This window comes from Grus americana, chromosome 5 (assembly GCF_028858705.1).
Source record: "Grus americana isolate bGruAme1 chromosome 5, bGruAme1.mat, whole genome shotgun sequence".
NCBI lineage: Eukaryota > Metazoa > Chordata > Aves > Gruiformes > Gruidae > Grus > Grus americana.
The window spans coordinates 48,267,840-48,290,123 of NC_072856.1; the positions used below are offsets into that span (position 1 = coordinate 48,267,840).

At 40.6% G+C, this 22,284-nt stretch overlaps 1 protein-coding gene across 3 annotated transcripts in view; it reads right to left on the reverse strand.

Moving 5' to 3' along the window:
• Positions 1–353: 353 nt before the first annotated feature.
• The window catches only part of STON2 (stonin 2), a 79,967-nt gene continuing 58,036 nt past the window's right edge, over positions 354–22,284 (reverse strand). For all 3 annotated transcript variants that reach the window (XM_054826375.1, XM_054826376.1, XM_054826377.1), the window contains 3 exons: positions 11,670–13,505; positions 6,073–6,275; positions 354–4,954 (listed from right to left, as the gene is read on the reverse strand). In XM_054826375.1, the coding sequence (XP_054682350.1) occupies positions 4,871–4,954; positions 6,073–6,275; positions 11,670–13,505 (2,123 nt within the window). In that variant the 3' untranslated portion in view covers positions 354–4,870. The remainder of the gene's footprint in view (positions 4,955–6,072; positions 6,276–11,669; positions 13,506–22,284) is intronic.

A 22,284-nucleotide genomic window follows, 5' to 3' on the forward strand; every position in this document is an offset into this window, starting at 1 on the left:
CCTGGCTTTAGCGGTCGGCGAACAGAAGTAGAAGAGACCCACTGACCAGAAGCTTCAATTCTCAATTACTATGTTTCAGGATGGCTTCATTCAAATGCTGGCTCCTCTTCTATGTTACGTCAGCACTGCTCGGCACATCAGTTATGTGGCTCAAGCTCTAGGGCTGCTCCGTTTCCTTTGCAGTCTATCATTCAGTCTGGATGATCAAATGAAATAATCTCTTTTCTGTATATAGTCCCATAATTTATGTCCTCCTTTATGCCATTCAAAATACTCCCTCTTCCTCTTCTGAATTAAAGACTTCTGACTTATCAGAATATACACCCCACAGAACTTCAATTTCACAGTGAAAATGTGGATATGCTGTTTCATCTTAACATTTATTTAAGTTTTCCCATAGTTCAAACAAAACATGACATCCCATTTCAACTGATAAAATAAAAAGAAAAAAAAAATAAACCACTTCTACAAAGTTAGCCAGTGTATAGACTTTCTTATTTTACAAAACAAAAAGGTAGGAACATGTTACAAAATAATCATCAAACCAATGAATGTCAATAGTGCAAAGAATGAATTGCAAGTATAAAGGGAGGGAAGGAGGGAGAGTAGGACGGATGGGAGGATGGATGGATGGATGTGTGGGTGGGTGGCTGAACAAAACAGGAAGGCTAGGAACAGCTATGCCTGTTATCACACAAAAATTCGTATTTCGGACAGCTCATGATGTAGATAGAATTTTAGTGTCAGAAGAGGGTAAGTACTTCATCCACAAGTGATCTCTGTGTGCTGCAGATTCTTGCACTGGCCAGTTCTGGAGATGAATACAGCTAAACCCACGAGCTGCTAAGAGTCACTGAAAGGAATTTTTCACCCTCTGGAACAGAGGTGACCTATCAAGGGCTTGATTAGTTTGTGCATTCAAGGGCCAAGGAAATTAACTGAGAGTTTCATGCAAGCAACAGAGTAAGTACCTCCAGGCTGAACTTTGTACACCTTTTCCTCCTGCTTTCATGCTCTTTTGCATTCAACTGCTCTCTATCCTGGTAGGTGACTGATCAAGAGGGAGTTTTAGCAGCTACTAAGTCATGTGGACAAGTAGACCAACAGGTCTTGGATGTCCTGTCAAGTAAATATGTCAGCCAGCAACCCACCAGAAAAAGGAAGTTATTTCTGCAATGTTTTTTATACTGCTGCAATGAAGAACCTAAAATCTGTCCACTTCATAGGATGACTAAATTTGAATCTAAATAAAATAAAGGACAAAAATAACGTCAGTTACAGTATTTCAGCTGAATTTGCCCCTTTTCCCCGCTAACAGAGTGTCCATAGTTAATAAATGTATGAGGCATTCACTAAAATAAGCGCAGCTGCCCAGAGATGATGTTCATCTTTACCCCTTGTGATCAAAGACTGTTTATTTTTCCAGGCAAAATTCCCTGCAATACCTCAAGTCTTACCACAGTACAAAAATGAAACAAAACCATAATGAGAAATAGAAAGACTGTTGAAAGTGGGAATAGCTTCAGGGAGTAAAAGTATGCTTACCTTGAAGGCACATTTCTTGCACAGAGTGTTTGAGTACTACAAAGCTTTCAAATAAACCAAAGGACAGTGATTGTATCTTTCTCAAAAGGAGTATTTAACTGAAACTATTCAAAGAGATTTTTCCCCAAGATAAAAAAAATTATCAATCATCCCCACTACAGGCATAGCTTGTATCTAAATCCTCTCCGCTACTCTAAAAACTGACAAAACTCTCAGCTCTTTTCCCCTTACCCCCATCAACAGTCTGTCCAAATTACTACTGCCCCCTATGGATAAAGAATATATGGTTCATGTACATAAAGTTCATACAGTGGCAGTGTCTTAACACTGAAAAATTGGCACTGTTTAATCAAGCAAGAACAGTGGAAGCCACAAAAAGGGCACTTAGGATCCTGGTGTTCAAATGCTCAGCACTCGTAACGGTGCTGGACTGAAAAATTAATTCAGTGGTGACACCAGGCGATACCAACACTAGATTTTTCTAAAGATTTTGGTTGTTAGTGCTCTTTTGAAAAATCAGACTACTTTAGTGCTTCAATAGAAAATAAGATCTTTTGAAACTCTGGCCAAGGGATTCATCCTAAACTCTTGAAAATTCAGTGGCAGGTACACCAGCCAAATATTCCTCAGAGATCAGAATGGATTAAAATAGCTTTTTTATAACCTAGAACACTTTTCCAGTTTTTGCCTGCATAACTCCACGAGAATTGGAAGAAATACTTCTGTTGTACAACTAACTACATAAGAGAGATCAGAGTCAGGCCCATCCTCTTTCTTTCATTCATTAACTTTGAATTAAAAAAAAAATAATCAGAGATGAAGAAGTAGAGAAATTAATCCAGAAACCTCCAACACATTAATCTTTCAGTTTCTGGGGTATGAAATATTGTGTGGCTGGAGTATGAGAGAGACTGAATAGTTTAAGAATTCAACAGAGATAGAAAATGATATTCCTTTGATTTTCTCCCCTCTTTAAGGAGTACAACGTAATTTTGTTTATTTGCTATCGCTTATCTGTGTTTTCAAGGGCTGGAGGGCAATAGGCAAAAATTCAGACACTGAGCAGATGAGAGTAGGAGATCTCCTGACTGTTTCTTTCACAAAACATTCTCACACTGCCTCAGCAACATCTCGGCACTCCTTCAGCTTGGTTTTGTTGGGATTTCTTGCTGGTCCTTTTCAGAAACTGTACCCTAGGAGCTGCAGTGAAAAACAAGAAAAAGACCCAGAAGTTCTCTGAATGCCTTTGAAAAGAAGAATGAATTTTGTAGAGAGGAGTCGCCATGCAACTGAGCGCAGCCAGCCTGTAACAGGGCTGAGAATCAGTCACGAAATCAGCCCTGTGCTCTTAGATATTTCACAACCTGTACAAGTCATCATTTAATAAATAATAACTCTTTGCACTTTATCAGTCATTTTAATCCACTGATCTCAAAATGCTTAATAAAAGTGAAAAGCCCTCTTCCATTTACAGAGAGATGTTGCAAATGCTTAGTACTAACTGGTGTGCTACAAGGAGCAACCTGGGCTTCAGTAGGACTACCTGCAGCAGAATATTTCATGCTTATTAAAAAGTCCTAGAATGACTGAGGCTTCACATATTTACAGTGGTGTACCTGTGTAAATATATATCACTAGGCTGATCTAGGCCTGCAATTCAGGTGCATATAAAAAGGCATTTAGAAGTTCCCTAGAATTTATTTTAAATTCTACCGCTACTGGTTTTAGACTCAGTATAATTAATCTCATGTTTTATTTGGGATTTTAACATTGTAGTGATTTTTATAGGAGTCACAGTGAAAGTAGTAAATTGACAGTGTATTAATTTTCTGCTATATGAAATGTAAAATAATTTTTTAAATTTATAAAAAACCTTTCATTTTAATTCATTATGATTTTAAATTACATTGCCAAGGCTTTCCAAATGTGTGATTTTAAAGTCAGCAGTAACCTGTCAAAAGATAAATGACTTAATAAATTACTTTTTTTACATTTAAAATTACCTCAAGACAAAATATTACGCAAGCCATGGAAACAACTACCAAAAAATTGGTACTTTAAACACTGTTTTCTCTGAAAATATATATGAATGAGTGATTTTTGCCTTCTGCACTTTTATTTAGAGAGAAGTTTTAAGACTTGCTGTTACTTTCAGCTAAGTGGAGATAAAAAAATATCCGTGATGGAAGCTTGTTGTTAATTTCTGAAAAGAGATTTTGGTTCCCAGTTAGTGGGAGTTTTATAAAGATACAAGTTACTTATATTGTAGGTTCAAGGTAGAACATGAAGGTAATATTGCGCTGGACAGATTTCCAAGGATTCTCAGGAAGGTAAACAACATTGTCTGTTAAAGTAATCGTGTTCTGACATTTTCAATAACCACCCACCTTACCCATCCAAGAAAACATATAAAAAAACCCCAACCCCAACCCCAAACCCCAATGCTTTTCACTTACATATCTTTCTAGGCAGGAGTGATCTAATCTTAGCAAAGTCCCTCCTGTATCACCTCTATTATAAGACACATTCCCTGTTACTAGCAGCCATAACCACGTTCAGTCAAGCTAACAGAACAGCCCAGACTAACAAATAAAATTTCAAAGAAATTACACAGGCTTTCTTGTAACTTGTGCAGACCCCATGAAAATGTGCACAATGACATGTTGTCGTTCAGGGGATGAGATTGGAAGGGGTGAATAGAAGAACAGCTACAGGATTAGCTGTCCTGTCTGTAGTTCATCTGCTTGACTGTTTACTATGGTTAAGATGCAGAGTTTGTTGATTCTCCAGAAAGATGCTCAGGTTTTTCACTCTGTTGACCACTTCAGAAATGAAATTTTATATCATTTTTACACTCAATGCTCCCTGGGTTTTATTTGGCAGTTCAGAAGGAAGTGAATCTGCCAATGACCAAACCAACAGGCATACAAAAAATAATGCTTAATGTAGGAGGGCAAAATTGCAAGTAAGATAAAGGCTGCTTTCTGGTTTGGCTGTGATGGTGGCCAGACCATACCTCAGTGCAGAACCAAGATGGTGAAGAGGCAGAAAAGGCAGGCTTGACTGTAATATGAGTCATTCTGTCTATACCCCAACTGTACTTAAATCGTTCCAGCAAAAGCCCATAGGTCCACTCCAAACAAACCACTGACAAGCTTCTTCTCAAAGTACGGATCATCACAAGAAAAAATAATACTCTTCAGAGCGTTGTTTTAAAAGTAGTACTCCATACTTTTTTAAAGAAAAATACCAAAACCCTGCAAGTCCTTTCTTCCAGGTCTGTTAACTTGACCACCCCTCTTGAGACTTGCAGACTGATCTTCCTTCACTGCATGGCACATTCATTGACATTTGCAGTATCTTCTCCCTTCAGATCCTCATTCAAGCTTTTTTTCTGCTCTATTTCAACCTGGCAGAGGAAAAAGAGGGAGAACATTTGTAATGAGAAAGGAAGACAAAAGATTCAAAAATCTTCCTTAGTGGCAGCTCGTGTCCTGCTCAGGTGAAGAAACTCTTGGTAAACAGAGAGGGTTGTGAAGAGAAATAGACTGAGGAGGGAAAGCTGGATTTTATTTAGTGTAAGTGTTTTCAGTCTAATCCAAACAGTTTTACAATTCAACCGTGTCATCGTATCAGTTCCAGAAGAGATAATGTCATGCAGAGAATCGGTCTCACATGATTTTATTTTCATTACCATCCCCATCTGTACTTTGAATCCAAACTCAGAACCAAATCTGCAGAGGATAGGTGGCTTCCTAAGTGACAGCAGAAGACCAGCCTCAATTTTAAACTCTGCAAAGACTGATGTATAAAGCAAAGAGATTCATTTTCAAAATGCACATCTACATTTGTGTTCTAAATTTCAACAATTCCGAAAACTCAGGGATAATCCAATGTTTAATTCTTAAAAGGGATACTTAAGAAGATCAAATATCATCTCCAGGAAATTTAAGAGAGTACTAAAAATGTGATTACAATTACCATTTAAAATATTTGCCATGAGAATCTTTTCAGTATCTCTCATCACTGCTCCTGAAGAAGGCAGGTAGAATGCCAATTTCTCTGCTGAGTGATCAGCTAACATGCAAATTTTGGCATACTGAGATTCTTGGCAGGTATATACGTAGCGCATTTTCCCATCTGCTCCTCTCCTTAGAGCAGGCAGGCAGAAGAAATACTTAAGCAGAGAAGTAATGCAATCTTTTTGTCTGCTGTAGCACTCCCACCATAGCATTTGCTATGAAAAGCAGCAAAACTCCCTGTTCACACTCTTACCCCGGTAGCTGGCTGCACGTATGCTCTTCCACAAAGCAACTGCAAGCAAGTTTATTCCATCTTCGCTGAGGGATAATGCACTGCTTGTTTGCCGTGAATCAATAGGCTGCACCTGGGTAGCTGCTGCACAGAGCCTGGCATGTGCCAAATTCCCACCTCATTTGCCCATGGTAATTTATTTGTCTGCCCACGCTTTTCAAGACAACGAAGTATGCAAAGTAACCAAGGTGATTGCCACATGCTCGGTTTTACCTTGTAACTGTAGTGTGCTGAATAGTTGACCCACTTCCTCACATTGGTCTTGTCCTCAACAGAGATGGACCGCACAGTGGCTTTGGACGCAGAAGTGGTGGGCATGTCAAATTCCACATCGACATAGCGGACAAAACTGGAAGGCACTTCCCGGTCAGAGCCAAGCTCTAGGTGACAGAAGAAGCAGTGAGGATGGCCAGAAGCTGGAAAAAAGAAAGCAGACAGACATGAAAGTTGTGTTGGATGGATCAGAAAACACAACATCTAGGAGGAAGCAACATCATGGAACTGCAAGAAACCGAGATTCTGCCTGGGTGAACTAGTTTGTAGCAAGTGACAGTATCTTCTTACCTGTTTCAATGCTGTTGGAGTTTCCAGAGGAATTAAACAAACTGCAAAAAGGACTGCCAATCACTCTAGTTTGCTTTTCGTGGGTGAAAATACAAGATGCAAATCTAGAACAGCAGGGTAAAGGTATCTCCCCTCTTCTGATTCCCCCTGTGTATATAACATGCTAAGTACATCGTGGCACATCCTTCTGAAATGTCATGTACTGACAGTAAGGAAAGGTGGGATTTGACAGATATTTCACATTTATTTGAAATTGTTAACCCCAATTTTAGCAAAAGAAAATATACTGGATAAGGTTATATAACTTGCCTGGGTTCGAAAAGCAAATTTGTGCACAGCTTGGAGATAACTGTTTATTCCTTACTCTAACCCATGACAAGGTGGCTAGTCATTACAGATGGCAAGGTGAAGAAGTAATCATGTTTAGCTGTCATCTGTAAATGATAACCTTTGTTATTATTTTTCCCCTTTTGTTTTGCTGGACAGCAGTGATGTTTAAAAATTAAAAGTAAGGACTGCTAGTCAAGCTAGGTTGGTTTTATTTCTCATTGCTGCCAAGTCCCTAAGCTCTTGAGCAAGTCATTTAAGGCCTGCGCCTCAGTTTCTCTGTCTGCAAAGTGAGGATGGGAGCCTTCAAAGCCATCTTGGGCTTTCTGATTGGAGGGATCCTATTATCTAAGTATGTGTAAATGAAAGTAATGTATAAATAAATGAATGGCATCCTTGTCTGCCACTATTACAAGCTTTAGGATTTCTAACTACTTGTTCATTGGGGAAGTTCTCCACACAGCTCAGCAAGGTGTACAGGACAGAGACAAGGAAGGAGGAAGGCAGGCAGAGTAAAAAGAACTGGGTGGTGAAAGCCCAGAAGCTCCTCCTGGGAAGAGGAGGAACACATTGCCTGTGAAGGACTTGCAAGCCTGGGCCTTGAAAAGGAAGTCAGGTCCTCATCCAGAGCTTAGCCCAAAAGTCAGCCTTGTTGAGCTGAAGCTTGAAAAGCAAGATGTGGGATTTTGAGATATTTCTTGTCCCAACAGGATGAAATTGAGCAGTCTTTAGAGGGCTTAGGGATTGCAACATCCCACTTAACCTCTGAAATAAGAGTTGGAAAAAAAATTCAACTCAGTGTAAATCTGGGTAAAAAAATTCATCTAGAGTCAGCCTCATACTTCCAAACAGTCTAGGCAGCGTCTCCTCACAACTGGAAGGTTTATAAACTTATGTCTGTGCAGCAAAGCCAATGAGAGGCTATGCAGTTCAGCAGAGACATGCAGCACCACAGCTGGAGCCAAGTTATGAATGAGTGGGTGCAGTATCAAGCAGATATAAAAGCTCGAGTTCTGCAAGCATTAAAATACATGACCTGCTTTTCATCAGGATTAATTATTCCAAGCAGAGTGCTGACTCAGTTACCCTGGTTCTAGTGTGACCTGGAATCAATCTCTGATTTCTTCTACTAGGAGTGCTCACTAACAGAAAAGACCATGCACAGCGCTCAAAAAAATATGGAAGTTATTAATTTAAACCAGCTCAGCATGGCAAGCAACCAGGTGAGCTGATTAAGAAAGCAACTCTTCCACCAAAGCTACAGCAAAAATACCAATCACATCAGTGTTCATTAGTGTCCTGAGTGTGAGGCACACAAGGCACAACTTCTATAGACTTCGTTTGTTCAACAGGTTCACTCAGAGCTCTAAGGGACAGGTATACTTTTTAGTAAAATCAGGAGAAAATCAACAGACTGCTTTTGTTTTACATCGCTTGCTACTAACATTTCATCCTCAAAACCAAGGATCTGATAATATAATTCATAAATATATATATAGGGTACCGTGATTGGAGGGAATTGTTCCAAATTACTCTGATGTCCCAACATGTTTGGATTAAAGGATTTAATTTACTTCAGAGAGTATACCAGGCAGCAGGCCTGGGATCCACAGCCAAACTAGAGTAAAGTTCAAATATCCAGATCCAATGCTCTGCATAGAGGCTACTACATCCCTGCTTTGCTGTAAGAGCATTTTCCCACGATTGAAGACCGAGTGGATGTTTTCCTAATACTCTGCTGGTGGCTTAAAAAAACCCAAAACCAAACGTGGAGTCCAGCCAGCTGCAACTGAAGCTCTGCAGTGCCTGTAAATAGGTTTTCTTTATCAACTGCTTTGATCATATTAATTGTGAATATGAGAAGGGTAACAAAGTTTAACAAGCTATTTTTGAAAGGATTTCAGCAATGTGCTCAGTAGAATCCAGTCCATAGCTTTTTCTTAGGTCAAATCATAGTCAGAGTACACACAGTCCTTCATTTGACATATGCTTTTCAACGTCCAGTCATAGGCACACGCTTTGGCTACTAAATAATACAGACAGACAGTGCTGATAAAAAGTTCCTATAGTGAGAGTGCAAAGGGCCCCATCCCATGAGAAAGCACAAAGAAAATAATTTGATAAGACAGCAAAGCTGCTGAAATAATTCTTAATAAATTGGGTGCTGGAATACTACAACTCGAATGCAAGCAGTGAGCTTCAGGGGGGACTGGCTCTCCTCCCCTGCTGTGGTACTGGCCGTCAGGGCACACCACAGGCACGGCTGATGGTGTCATACGCCTCATGTCTACACACAGCCTGCACCAGTCTGCATTCAGAGAATGGAGTGAAGCACAAGAGGTCCACGTGGCTACCTGAAGACCTCTCGAGTTCTTGGGATCGCGTTTGCAAGGGACTGATGTGTCAGAGCACACAATGTGGATGGATGGATGGATGGATGGATGGATGGATGGATGGATGGATGAAGAGTCCTGTAGGGTGTGCATATCTATGTGCTCCTCTGATAGGTACAGGGGTCTGGCAGATAGGCACGTGCGCTGGAGGGAGTCATGCAATGCATATACCCCAGGTCATGTGGATGGGTTGCATGGCCTCTGGAGGCAGGGTGGAGCTGGACTGTGGCCACCTGCAGCCTTTCCCCCCAGCTGCACTGCGATGCCTCTACCTCTCTCCTGCTCTGGAGTCCCAGGCACCAGAGCAGTTCAGCAGCAGACCAGACATTTACAGAAGACCCAGAGTGCTCTTAGGGATGAGTTGCAGGTGCCACAGTAAGAGAGCATGAAGTGCGAGTCAAGGGAACATTTTTATACTTAATGCTTGAGAACTGCATAATTTATAGGGACTTCTGCAAATAGGTGGAGGTGAATTATTATACGACTTATGGGTAGGGCTGGATACAGCCAAGGATGCACAAGCTTGGGAGCAGACCACACATCAGTATAACATGGTCAGAAGTGTATGTGGTCCATCAGGCAAATCTAAGAAGGAGCGGGAATAAATGCTTTTGAGTACCATTTATATCCCTCTCTGTTTGCCATATACTTTCCATAAGGAAAACCATGGGACAAGTACTGTCAGGAAATGTAAATAGTCCCTGAGAGGCAAGGCCAGATTTCAACTACACTTGGCCTGCCCTGTCATCACTTTGGGATTCCCTCCCTCCCACATACCTCATACATCCTGGCCAAGACAGTGCTTGCAAGGCCCTTCCTTTCCCTGAAATTACATCTGACCTGACCGGAGGGGTGAGGACACTCTCTTCCTCTCAGGATGTAAACAAATACTAACTGACCTGCGTTCCGCACGGTGACACAGATGGATAGATGCTCTGTGGCAGGGCTCCAACAGCAGTGCCAAGTCTGTGATGCATTTCTTCCCGACACAGGGTATATATAATAAAGCCTCACACTGGGAGAGATGGGATCAAGGAAACGAGACATAGATCAACATCTCCCTCTAACTAGCAATGGGTAAGGGAGCATCCCCTCGCAGGAGGCAGTAGAGCCAGGAGGGCTGCCTCTTCTCCTGGTTTGCTACCAGCATGTTCTGTGATTGTGTTAAAGTCTGGGGGCTTTTGTTTTCCCAGCTGTAATGTCTCTACAGTATACTGAGATCTTTGGAGAGAAGACACCACAGAAGGCCAGATTTCACAGCATCTCGTTCCCAGAGCTCATGCAGATGGCATAGTGAGATTTTCCTCACAAGCATGTTATTGCTCATAAACAGCCCGAGGTTAATTTTTCATTGCGATATTTCTCTTGAGTTCCCAAGCTCTCTCTTCTTACGCCCCACGCTCCAGAAAACATGGAGCCTTTTGTCACTTTTGTCAGTGATATCCCTCCACATTTGGAACTTATGGTGTAAGCTGGTGTTCTTTGGCCAAAATGTGATCTGAAAGATTAAAATACTTAGATCACTGTTTTGCTGACACTATAGCTCAAACTCAGGAAAAAACATATGTCCTTAGAAAGTGCCAAATCTGGTACAACACTGAACTTTCTTTCAGGGAACACTGGCTACAGAAACTCTCCCAGTCACCCAGCTGTATTACTACAGCATTAATACTAACAAGTCCGTCTCGTTTGTAAAAAGCTAGTCTAGAGCAGAGAAATCAAGAAGTAGAATTCACTACAAATAAAAATAAACCCGAACTGCCCAGCTTTATTGGAACCATGGATGAAACGCAGGAAATGGAATGACTGGCAGCAATGGCCAAAGGGAACGGTAGCTTGCCCATATTATTTGAATGTTTAATTATGAACATGTTACTAGAAAGACTTGGGTTTATGTTCGTATTCTCTCTTCAGGTTTAAGCTGTATTTACCTGTCTGCACTGATTAAAGAAACATAGCCATGAACTGGTGTTTGGAAATTTCTTTTTTCTTACTGGTTGCACAATGTCTTCTGTCCTCTAACAGTCCCCATTCCAGATACTTTATAGGCATTAGTTGTGGTATATACGCTGAAATATATAGCACTGGCCAAGTATGCTTGGCGCTGCATGGAAAAGAAATCATATGTGTTGGAACTACAGCAATTTATCTGGTCCTGTCATTCAGCCCCGTAGCATAGTATCTTCTTGCCTTTGCAAGTTACCTGAAAAAGCCCTGCTTCCAGTAACAGTGCCAAGCACACACAGGTGTTTGATGCCTAAGCACCACAGTGTACTCATAAAAGCAGAGACAGAAGGTGTATTTTTGCATCCAGAAAACCTAAACCTGTTTTTATCATTATTAATGTTTATAAGATACATAAAACTACTGCAATGAAGGGTCAAATAAATGCTTCATGCAAGTGATATCCTTTGATACACAACAGAGGATGATTTATCCCTCACTATGTAAACCCAGTATTATCTGTATTCCAAAATATGTAACTCCTTTTAGTTTACTCTTGCAGAGATGGTATGCACCACTCACCTGAGTTTTTGTCAGGCAGTCGGTTTATCCTCCATACGATGGAATTAAAGGCATGCTCATATTTGGCAGTTCCCAAAGTCACTCTCATCACTGGCTCAGAACCAGACAGACTGGTTGATCCGAAAGTGGCCCCCTTGTTCACCTTGGCTTTCAAAGATTTCTCCCCCAGAACGCTCTCTCTGCGGAAGTTCTTCACCCACTCATTTGGCACTGGGTAGCGGATCATCACGTTTTCACAAGGGACCTGAGTTAAAGGGTCACGGTTGGAAGAGAACCCAGTGGACATCATCAGCCAGCTCTGCACCTCCACCTCAGCACCATTGATGCTGGCAGCCGTCCTCAGGGTAAAAGGCAAAGTTTTCTCAGCAAAGACAGTTCTGAATCGCATCAGTTCAAATCGGCAGGCATCCAAAGGGTTGAACAGGATAATACGGGAATTATTAAACATATCCTCATCCACACATGAATGGAACCGACAGCTGTATAATTTAATCCACTTAGTGGTAGTAGTGGGCATAATATCCTGCCTTGCAACTATTTCATTCCCTTTGATCAGAATATCATTAAGGCCCAGTCTGCATTCTGCCAGGCCAGAAAGGAAGCTGAGAACATAGATATGGGTCAGCACACTGTGCTGGAGAATCACACTGTCTCCTTTGGCCAAGATGCCATGAAACTCATCCCTGACATCAACTGTGATTTCTTCTTCTTGATAGTTCAGTCCCACTGTGCTCAGATCTGTTGATGAGGCTGGCAAGTTCATCAATGTCTCTTGTACAGCATTGATGAAGCTAAGGAAGTCTTCATAATCCGTAGTCCCAAGCTTGATAATTTGCTCTCTCTCTGCTGTGTGAGCAATGGCTGGCTTAGGCTGATACTTCTTTTTCTCCTTGTAGGTTGTGCGATCCAACCGCACACTGTGTATCCTTCCATTCTCATCATAGTTCTGGAGTTTGCGCTCTGAAATCTCATGATTGATTTCAAGTTTGAATTCCCGGAAAGGTTTCTCCAGTCCTTTCTCATAAAAAAGCTGTATACATCCACTGTCAGTCAGCTTGACGTATATTGGTCCCCAGTGCCTGGATGACATAATATTCTTCTTCTCTGGGATCCTGAGCATCATTGGCCACCCATCCTTTGGCTGAGCTGGTGCCAGGTTAAATAAGGCTGCATCCAGATCATATGGCATCATGGGGTCATCATCAGGCAAGGTAGGGCTGCTCACACGATCTGGGTCTCCAATCTGGAGTTGCTTGAGCTGCTCTACAGCTTCTGTGTGGGTTTCACTTTTGTTTGTCTCATGGAAACTGATGGTATCAGGTTCTTGATGGAGAATAATGAGAGAGTCTCTTTGGCTTTTGCCTGGAGCACTGGAGACAGAAGAGCTTTTGGAACGCCTGTCTCGCTCCTCAAAGAATGAGCTGAATGGATTGATGGGTGAGGGCTGGACATCTCGAAGAGATTCATCCAGGAAGGGATTAGTAGCACTCCATGGTGGTGTTTCAACAGAAGGCAACTTGGTTAAGGAGGAGAGATCTAGTTTCTGAATTTTGGAGAGGTCCCCCAATGTGCTTTTAGGACGTTCTCTTTTCTTAAAGGATGCAATGAGGTTAAAGTTAACATCTGGAGTCTGTGTTTCTGCAGGTGGGGCATCTGTTTTCGAGGGAGAAAGGTTCTGTGGTGAAACACTGACTTCATTGTCATCAAAAGTCACCCAGCTGGGGAAGCGAACTGTAGTTGGGGTAGATGAATGCCCATTCACGGAGGTGTTGTTCAGCTGCCAGTTGACAGCCTCCATATCTATCTCTTCATCTTCCTGGAGAGATGAGGAATTGTCTTTAAAAAAAGAGGGGAGGGGAGGAAATTTCAACTAATTATTCTGAAGTTACCTAGTTCCCTCTGTGAAAAGAAAACCACAGTCTGCACAACAGTTTGCATGCTCAAGAAAGGCCTATTCATATGTTGGGCAAGAAAGATAGTCAAAAGACTTGGCTAAAATGCTGAAAAGTCTGGCAAGAATTAATGAAGAAATACAGCTGAACACAGAAAATGAATGCAGTAAGAAAGACAAAAGGAATGACAGCAATGATCGTACTGCTCTCATTCCAACATAATGACCTAAAAAAGAAACTCAGCCCACATGTTGTAGTGATTTTTTAAAACTTCCCTCTCTAAACTTTAGACTGCACTTCTCTCCACTTACCTTCTGTCATTTGCCTGTTTTGTTCCCTCTCACTCTTGTTCTCATTTTTTCCCCTTTCTGTCCCTGTACCTAGAGAAGAATCCAGTATGGAGAGGGAAAGAACCTTGAGGAAGGGCACTTCTCCACTGTGTCCCCACAAACTTGGCTGCACATTTGCTGTTATCACAAAAGCATATGGGGATATGGTGAAGGCACCATAAATGGTGCCTAGGTGGCATTTTTGCCCAGGATCAGTTCAGCAAAAAGACTCTTTGGCTTACCCAGTGGGAAAGTGTCAGTCCTTGGATGTCTCTGAAAAATCTCCCAGAGAAGCTGTGATCTAGGGATGTACGTTAGGATAAGGAAAATCATATTTTTGATTTGTATTGTGGAAGCTGTCCTCATCCTCTGTCAGGACGTGGCACCTTTGACTGCTATTTTCCTAGTTTCAGGCTCTGCCAAGACACTTCCCAGAAGCCTGTATCACACTGTGCTATTTCAATCCCAGCTCTTTCTGGAGGAGATAGCTGCAGTGGTAATAAGGTGTTTTCCAAAACGTGCATAAACTCTCAGAGTTCAGAAATTAAAGGGTTTTCTTCCCATTTTCTTCCCACTGGGCTAATGAATCAGAGTGCTCCTCAAAATGAGCAGCCAGCATGAAATTATTATAGTCTGCGGCTGCACCATGGGTTTGTTCTGCATATGATACAGCACTGCTAGCATTTGTGCCTTTTCCTTCTGATAGATATACAGATCCCATCTTTTACACAAGTCACTGTTCTTCAGTACAAGCAGAAAAGAGAGTGTAAAATCTACCACTTTGGTATGGCTGTACACCTGTGATTTGAGCATATTTTACAACCTTAACAACAACAAACTACTTAAATTATTACTTATATTGCCACCAGTTCCCAAAAAAGATGGGCTTGATTTCCATTCTGCCTCAACCATAATGGACAATTTGAATTTTTATTCCAGTTACCATTTAGAATATGAAATAGGGAATATTCATATTAGCCAAAGTCCTGCCATTAGCTCATTATAATGTCTTGTAACTTGATTTTCTGGGCCTCTCATCCCAGCTGTATGGAAGTTCACCCAACCTTTTGATCTAAGGACAAAACACATCATGCAAGTTGTAAGGGTTATTATAATTGAAAATTATATATGAAGCAGAATGATACCAACTTGTTTTTCAAGCCACAATAATAACAAAACAATAACAAGAAAAGAGAGCTTTTACAGACTATCCATGCATTGCAAAATGTATTTGACAATAAGTGGCACTATCTCAACTTCTCAGATTTTCTTCTCTACCCTGCCATTTCACTTCCAGCTTTGCACAATGCCTCTCTGTAGTCCCTGCCACTGGTTGCACCACTGCGTACAGTGGTGGGTCCTTTATCTGTTAAGTTTTGCCATAAGATTATAAATAGATTTGGGGGGGGGGGGAAGCCAACTGCTTATCATCCATGACCACACCCTAAGTAAGAAAGTAATAAAAAATCCACCAAGAATAATCTGATGTAGTTCTGATGCTCAGGTCCACACCAATACCTTCTATGTTGTCTCATGCCTTTCCAGTACTTTGGTCAGCAAGTGTGTAGTCCTTTGAAGCAAAGCAAGGGCAATGAAAAGGTTGGGTAAGAGTCTCTGTTTTTATGGTGGTTCTGGGAAAACATTCCTCATTTCTTTTAGGACTTCTAACAGTCCTATGTTTATAAGGTCAGGGTTTCTTAAGAGCGGATCACCTCTTCGCTGCCTGCAACTATCATTTTCCCCCTTCCTGTATCTTAGCTTTTGAATTGCAGAAATCAAATGTGATTCCATAAATAAAGTATTAACACTTCTGGTAAGTTTGAGAGAGGCAGATCAGAAGACTTCCTTGAGAGTCCATGTGAAAAACACACAGAAATCACCTGAAAAAATTCTTTCTAAACCGAACAAGTTTTATAAAATGGTTTTTTTTTCAATCCAGATGCCCAGAAATACAGCAGAAGCATTAAGAGGAGATGGTTTCGTATATGTAATAATTTGTGTAATTTTACTTTCTAGAAAAAAATCAATAAACTGTTATGTGATTTGGTATGTGGAACTGTCAAATTTGAGAAGTGAAATAATCTTTCTTTCCCAAACTAAAATCGAAAGTACACTCTTCTGCTGCCAAAGAACCATATGGTTGGGTTTACAAATATTTGAAGAATACAGAGGTGGTTCTAGAAAAGACAGGTTTTTAGCTTTGTCTGTAAGAGAATAATTAATAGCAGGGAGGATAAAAATAACAACATGCTAATGCATCTAAGCATCCCAAGAAAGTTCCTGAGAACTAGATGAAATAGTGTGGGTATCCCAAGAGAAATATTGGAACCTCTGCTGCAAAGGCAAATACAGCATAGTGAAAAATCTTGACATTGCTAGAGGATGGCATAGACAATTACTTCAGATTTTTCCCTTCTTGACTTTTGATGAGTTCCTGAACATGGGTGATAAAGTTTAAAATGTGAACGTCCTTAGATTTGGCAGCACCCCAGCAGGTCTGGGAGAGGACACTTAAGAAAGCGATTCCCTAGATTAGATTAACTTCTTGCTTTCACAACTGTTTTCAAAATTCCTTCCTACAAAATAAATCAAGATGATAGCTTGCTTATGGGGTGCGGACAGTCTTCAACCCAGAGTTACTCCTAACTGAGAAAGACTACATCTGCATAAAAAAAGGAAGAAGCGATTAAAGCAAAGCACTTGCTTTTCCCTTCTTGACCCGACTGACTTTGCTTTCCTAAGCAAATGACTTTGATAGGTGTTTACTTTGCAAAATTAAAGTATCTTTTAATTGTATGACTTTGCCAGACTCCACCCTGAGAGGTTGCTCCAGCCAGCTAGAAAACAGAGGAGCAGATTTACCAAGGAGGTGAAGGGGACAGTATCTCTGTCTTCTTTCCCAGTGACACCAACAACACGTGAGCTCTGGGGCAAGTTGCCCAAGCAACTATGCATCTCTGCATTCATTCTCCCACAAAAGTGGTGGCTGCAGCCAGCACTGGCTGTACCTTACTACATACATGCCTGAATGTCATTACCAAGCCATTAAATAATTTGGAAACTTAAGTCTCCAGTGAACAATAAAATGCCAATCTGCATTGTAAGAGGTTTTTTTGGTCCACAGGCCTCTTAATGTTTCGTTGGCTTTGCAAATGTTCAGTAGCAAAATGGTTAATCATTTCAGTATGATAAACTGGAAAACAGCTTTGTTATAATGGATGTGGAACATCTCTCTGTGATCGGCCTCTTGTGACTCACTACAAGGAAACAAGGCTTTGGTTCTCTTTATTGTATCATCTTTTCATTTTTCTGTTTCAACTATTTTGGCCAAAACCACCAGGTAATTTCATGTTACTTATGCCTGAGGGAAAGGCAGCCATCCAGCTGCTAAAGGACATTGATACTGCAAACTGTTTATGACCAAAACTGTGCCACAGAAGTAGGAAGAAGATCTGAGAGTGTTGCACACCTTTCAGAAAGAAAGGCAGATAATGACTTTAAGAAAAAGACCTGAGCAAAAGCCTGGATTTTCAAATTTCTGAGTATTCATCTATTTTGCCTCCTGAGAGAAATTAGCTCAGAGCTTCATGACTGTTTCTGTTACCCGAATATATTAATTTACATTTCATTCAGATAGCTCTGCTTTACACTTTAGTCTGTAGTACAGGCATACCCTTAACATGGTCACACTTTCCAACGGGGTACTCACTTCCTTGGTGTAGCCAACACCAGTCCCTCAGACAAAGTAAGCGTTGCTTAGTGGGCATAACTGGATCTATTCTAGGACTCTTGCTGGGAAAATGATCTACATAAAGTCCACCAGACATTGATGTACAGGCAGGTAGTACTTCAGACTTGGCCTTTATTAGAGATCAGCCAGGTTGAGAAGATGCCAGTTACAAAACCTGTAGTGTCTCTGTATAAGCAATGATAGAAAAGCAGAAAGTGCAGATAGACAAAATATGGGAGAAATCATGGACTAGGTTGTTGTGCCGTTATCTCTCCATGATAAAGGTTATACTTTCACATACTTTCTGTGACATCCATATCTGGTCAGTTCCTTGCATTTCTTTTCCATATCCAAGTCACAACAACTGTGTCTGTACACTTTTTTTTTTTTTTTGGTGGTCTCTTGTGTTTCTGATGCTCCCAAGACAGAGAGCATAATTTAAAAGATATTTATAGTGAGTGAGCTATTGCTCTGAAGTGATACAACTGAATTCCTATTTCCAGCCTTGCCACCAACCTGATACGTGGCTCTGGGAAAATGCTTCCTCAGTATTGCATCACATCGCAGCTTCTGGTTCTCTTCCCACTTTTTGTAATTTTTGACAATGAGAGTGTTAAATGTGGAACAGTGATTGTTCCTCTGTTACTACAATATTCAATACATTTCTAGGACTCTCACACAACACAGTCTAAGTGTGTCAATGTCACAGAGTTGGACATAAACTTACAAACTAATTCAATTAATATTTCTGTTATATCTATACACTTGCAAAGAGTTTCAAGTTTGGTACAAGCTATGAAGCCAGGCCTGTTTTTGTATGCTTTCCTGTTTTTCACAGCTCTGTTGATGGTGGAAGATCAAATCTGTTACCGCTGCAGGCATCAGCGTAACCTTCTCTAGCTAAATAAAGCTACAGTAGAAAAGTGCCAGGGAAATCGATTGCAAGAATCTGCAACTCAAAGCACAGAAGACTTCTTGTCAATGGGAAGTTACTACCTGCTTATTTTGCACAGGGGATATCCCTGTGAGGATAACACTTATTACCTCCACGTGCTTCCTGGGATATGCTATTAATCAACATATAGTAGCATTAAGGGACTACCTAGAAATGTCCTTTCCCAACCTGCCGGACACTTTCTTCCCGTGAGCTTCAGAAGAAGAGGCAATCACCTTGCCTCCATGAAAGATGATTACAGGGATGGGCTGGGAAGCCCCAAACCCGTTGACCACCAACACCCGACAGGCTGGAACATAGATTTGTAAGCATTCCTGCAGATTTTGAGTGTCTCTGCAAGATCTGCTGTGTGGAAGAGATGACTGCTCGCACAGTCCTTGCCCTCTTACCCCTGCTGCTGAACACACCACATACAAAAATTGAACAGCAATTTAGTTCTCCAGTGTGTTGAATTGTTAATACAAAAGTTATGTTTTTAACCTCATACTTTATGGCACAGCTAAGAGACATTTCAAAATCATCACAGACTAAGTAAGCATCAGGAGAAGGTGCAAGATGAAAGACTGAAGTCACAGACCTGATCTCTACGGTTCCCTTTGTTATTCCTTCTCCTCCCACTTGACAAGCTTCTCGGATCATGTTGAATGGATTCATCCTTAGATAACTCTTCAGTTCATCATACTCTGTCATATTCTATCACTACATCTCCTTGAACTTGGGTGTCTAAATTTAGGCCATGTAAATCAGCGGCCTGATTAAACCTGGTGTAGTTTTATCCCAAATCTGCAGTACTACATAGTCTGTTCCCAGCAGTGAGCTAATGACTACTTAAATATGATGCCTGTTGCTTGGTTAACTGTTGCACATTCATCACAAGTCCCAAAAGAAGTTTAATTGTCAAAAGAAGTTAAATCATCTAAAGTTACAAAGAAGTTTTATCACAGAGCTTCCAGCTTTATTTAAATCACAATGAATTTCATGTATGTTCAATTAATTTATCCCCATGAGTCTCTAATCTTTATAAGAACTGCTATATTTCATTTTAAAGGTAAGCCATCATGCAGATACTAAACTGAAGATGAAATACAAGCAAATTATGACTCAGCCTGTCACAGCTAGATTGCAGCAACCATCGTATTGCAAGAAAACTGTTGGAAAGGACTGACCTCCGTGTACTATCTTAAAGGACCCTAGAAGTTTTTGTGGACTTTGTTCGTTGATGTTTTGACATTTTCTTATTATTCTATATCTACACAAACATATATATTTATGGGAAGGTAGGAATGCTGCATTTCAGGCATTCATGCTTATTGTACTCCACTGCCCTGAATTATTTGCCTTGTGTCTCCTTCACTCATGCTGCCTCTTGCTGCTTGGAGAGGGAAGAGAATATCTTCCCAACAACCCGAGCCTGACCTAACCATTAAGAAACCATTATCAGACTACTCATAAGACAGCGGTAGTTGCAGCTGGAAGTCTCATTGCAACCAGCTATCTGTGATGCTATTTGAGTGCCTTTTTTTTGTCTCACCTGTTTTTCTCTCCTCTGTTTATTCAACCGGAGAAACTAAATGAAGACTGAAATTCAATCAGAGCCCTGTCATTATTCCTTCAGTAAAGAACATGTTCAAGATAACAAAATCAGTTTGCAACTTAAACTTTCCTGCATGATTTAATTTAAAAATACTCAGTATTTTTATTGTGTTAGTTAAAACTCTGGCTCATGAAAAAAACCCAAATAATTTCAGATGTGGTATGAAATAACTGAAACAATATTTCAGCAACTCATAATCTATGTACAGTTAACTCCTCTTTTCCTTGTACAGATCTCAGCTACGCCATCTGCTCTAGGCTACAACTATAGTTTTATAAAAGTGTCTTACATGTTCTGCTGTCTGTACTGTGCAGTAGGCTGGGCAATCAGAAGGGATCTGGCAAGAAAACAAAACCAAGCGCGTGTAACACACCTCGTGCACAAAACTGGTAAATGAGATTCCTACAGCAGAAAATGTATTTTCCAAATATACTGCTTAGGTTTTAGTCTGTAAACACTTAGAAGTTAGTGTACTAATACTCTTAGACAGAATTACAGCCAAGAACAAACACACAACCTATGGATAAATCACCAAAACATTGCAGCAAAGATAGATACACAGCTTTGAAATAAAAGTGCTTGTATGCCTGGGTCTCCAATTAATACCAATTTATCATTTGAACAGTAGATTCCAAATTAGACATAGTTCACGCAAGTCATGGACAAGGTTGTTAATGTCTTGAAGAAACCGTTAGATCTTCATGTCAGGTAGGAATTACACGGCAATAAGTTAGAGGCAATCATCAACTTTAAAAGGGAATAAAACTCTCCTAGCTAGAAGACATCAGATACTCTAAGAAAAAGCATTGTTTATCACTTAAAAGGCAGCTTGCTTTGTTCTTTTTTTTTTTTTTCAATAAAGAAATTGAAGTAAATATTTTGTTCTTGTAACATACTTAGAAAAAGTGGAGTTCTGCTCTTAGGTGTTAAACAATGGTAGGAACAGGTCCCAAAACTGTTACAGAAAAGAAGGCTTTTGATTTAAACCCATTTGAGAGTCATAGATCTAGAAAGCACGCATTCTTCCTGAAGATCAGTTCATGTGCTTCCATTAGCTGGCCAGAAGGTGGTACATTAAGACTGGTATAATTAGAAAAACTCTTCAAGGTTTTTAAAAGATTTAGACAAGACTATACCTGTTCAAAGAATTCACAATATATATGTGACATAATACTATTGTTTTATAATTAACAATCATTTAAGCCAAGTTGTGAACAGATCTCACGTAACTGGTGGAGGAAGCATTAAAACCTGCTTGGTTTTCCTTAGAACATATTTCTATTAAATGAATATCATATACTCATAAAGTAAACATCTTAGCAACTAAGCATACCTACATGACTCATTAGAAAGCAACTTCGTTTCCATCCCTGAAGACATAGCATAGGTACGACTGACATATTTTTACAACTATGTCACCTAACTTTGTTCTCAGCAAGGTGTGCTCAGGCTAGAGGTTACCAAGACTATGACTACACGCTAGCCTTAGTCATTATTACTACCATTGGAGAACTTGCGCTCCCAGTTTGGCTAGGCTAGACAAAGCCTGTGTGCGAGAGGACAGAGCAGAGCTGGGAAACACAAAGCTGAACCTGTTCCAGCAGAGGGATCGACAGGAGAACAACAGGTTCTCTGGAGAAGAATGAATCCCTCTGCTTCATCTTTCATCCAAAAGGAGAACAAGGAGCAAATGAGAACAACGGAAGACATGCACACGGCATTTTTCAGAAACAGTAACTTTCAAGGTACACTGGTGAAAATAAACAAAGTCAATTTGCCCCTGAACGTACTTTGGACTTTGCTTCTTTCCACAGAAGTCTGCTTCGCTCTCTGATTTTAATCAGCAGTACCTGCAGCATAGCCTTCAATAGTGGAACCACCACCGAGACAAGGTCACGTAGCTCATGAAGAAATACTCTGAGAGCGAATAAGGAAAGAGAAATGCTCCTGCTAGCCCAGGATGTTTCAGGAAGTTAATGATATTTGGCAAGAAGAATAAATCTGTAGCCATTCCTACAAATGCAAAGACAATGCCACTCCGTCGTGGCGGAGCCGATACTAGCATCCATTGAACAAGGGCTCTTTTGCAAAGAGCAGTTACATAGATCTCTCATA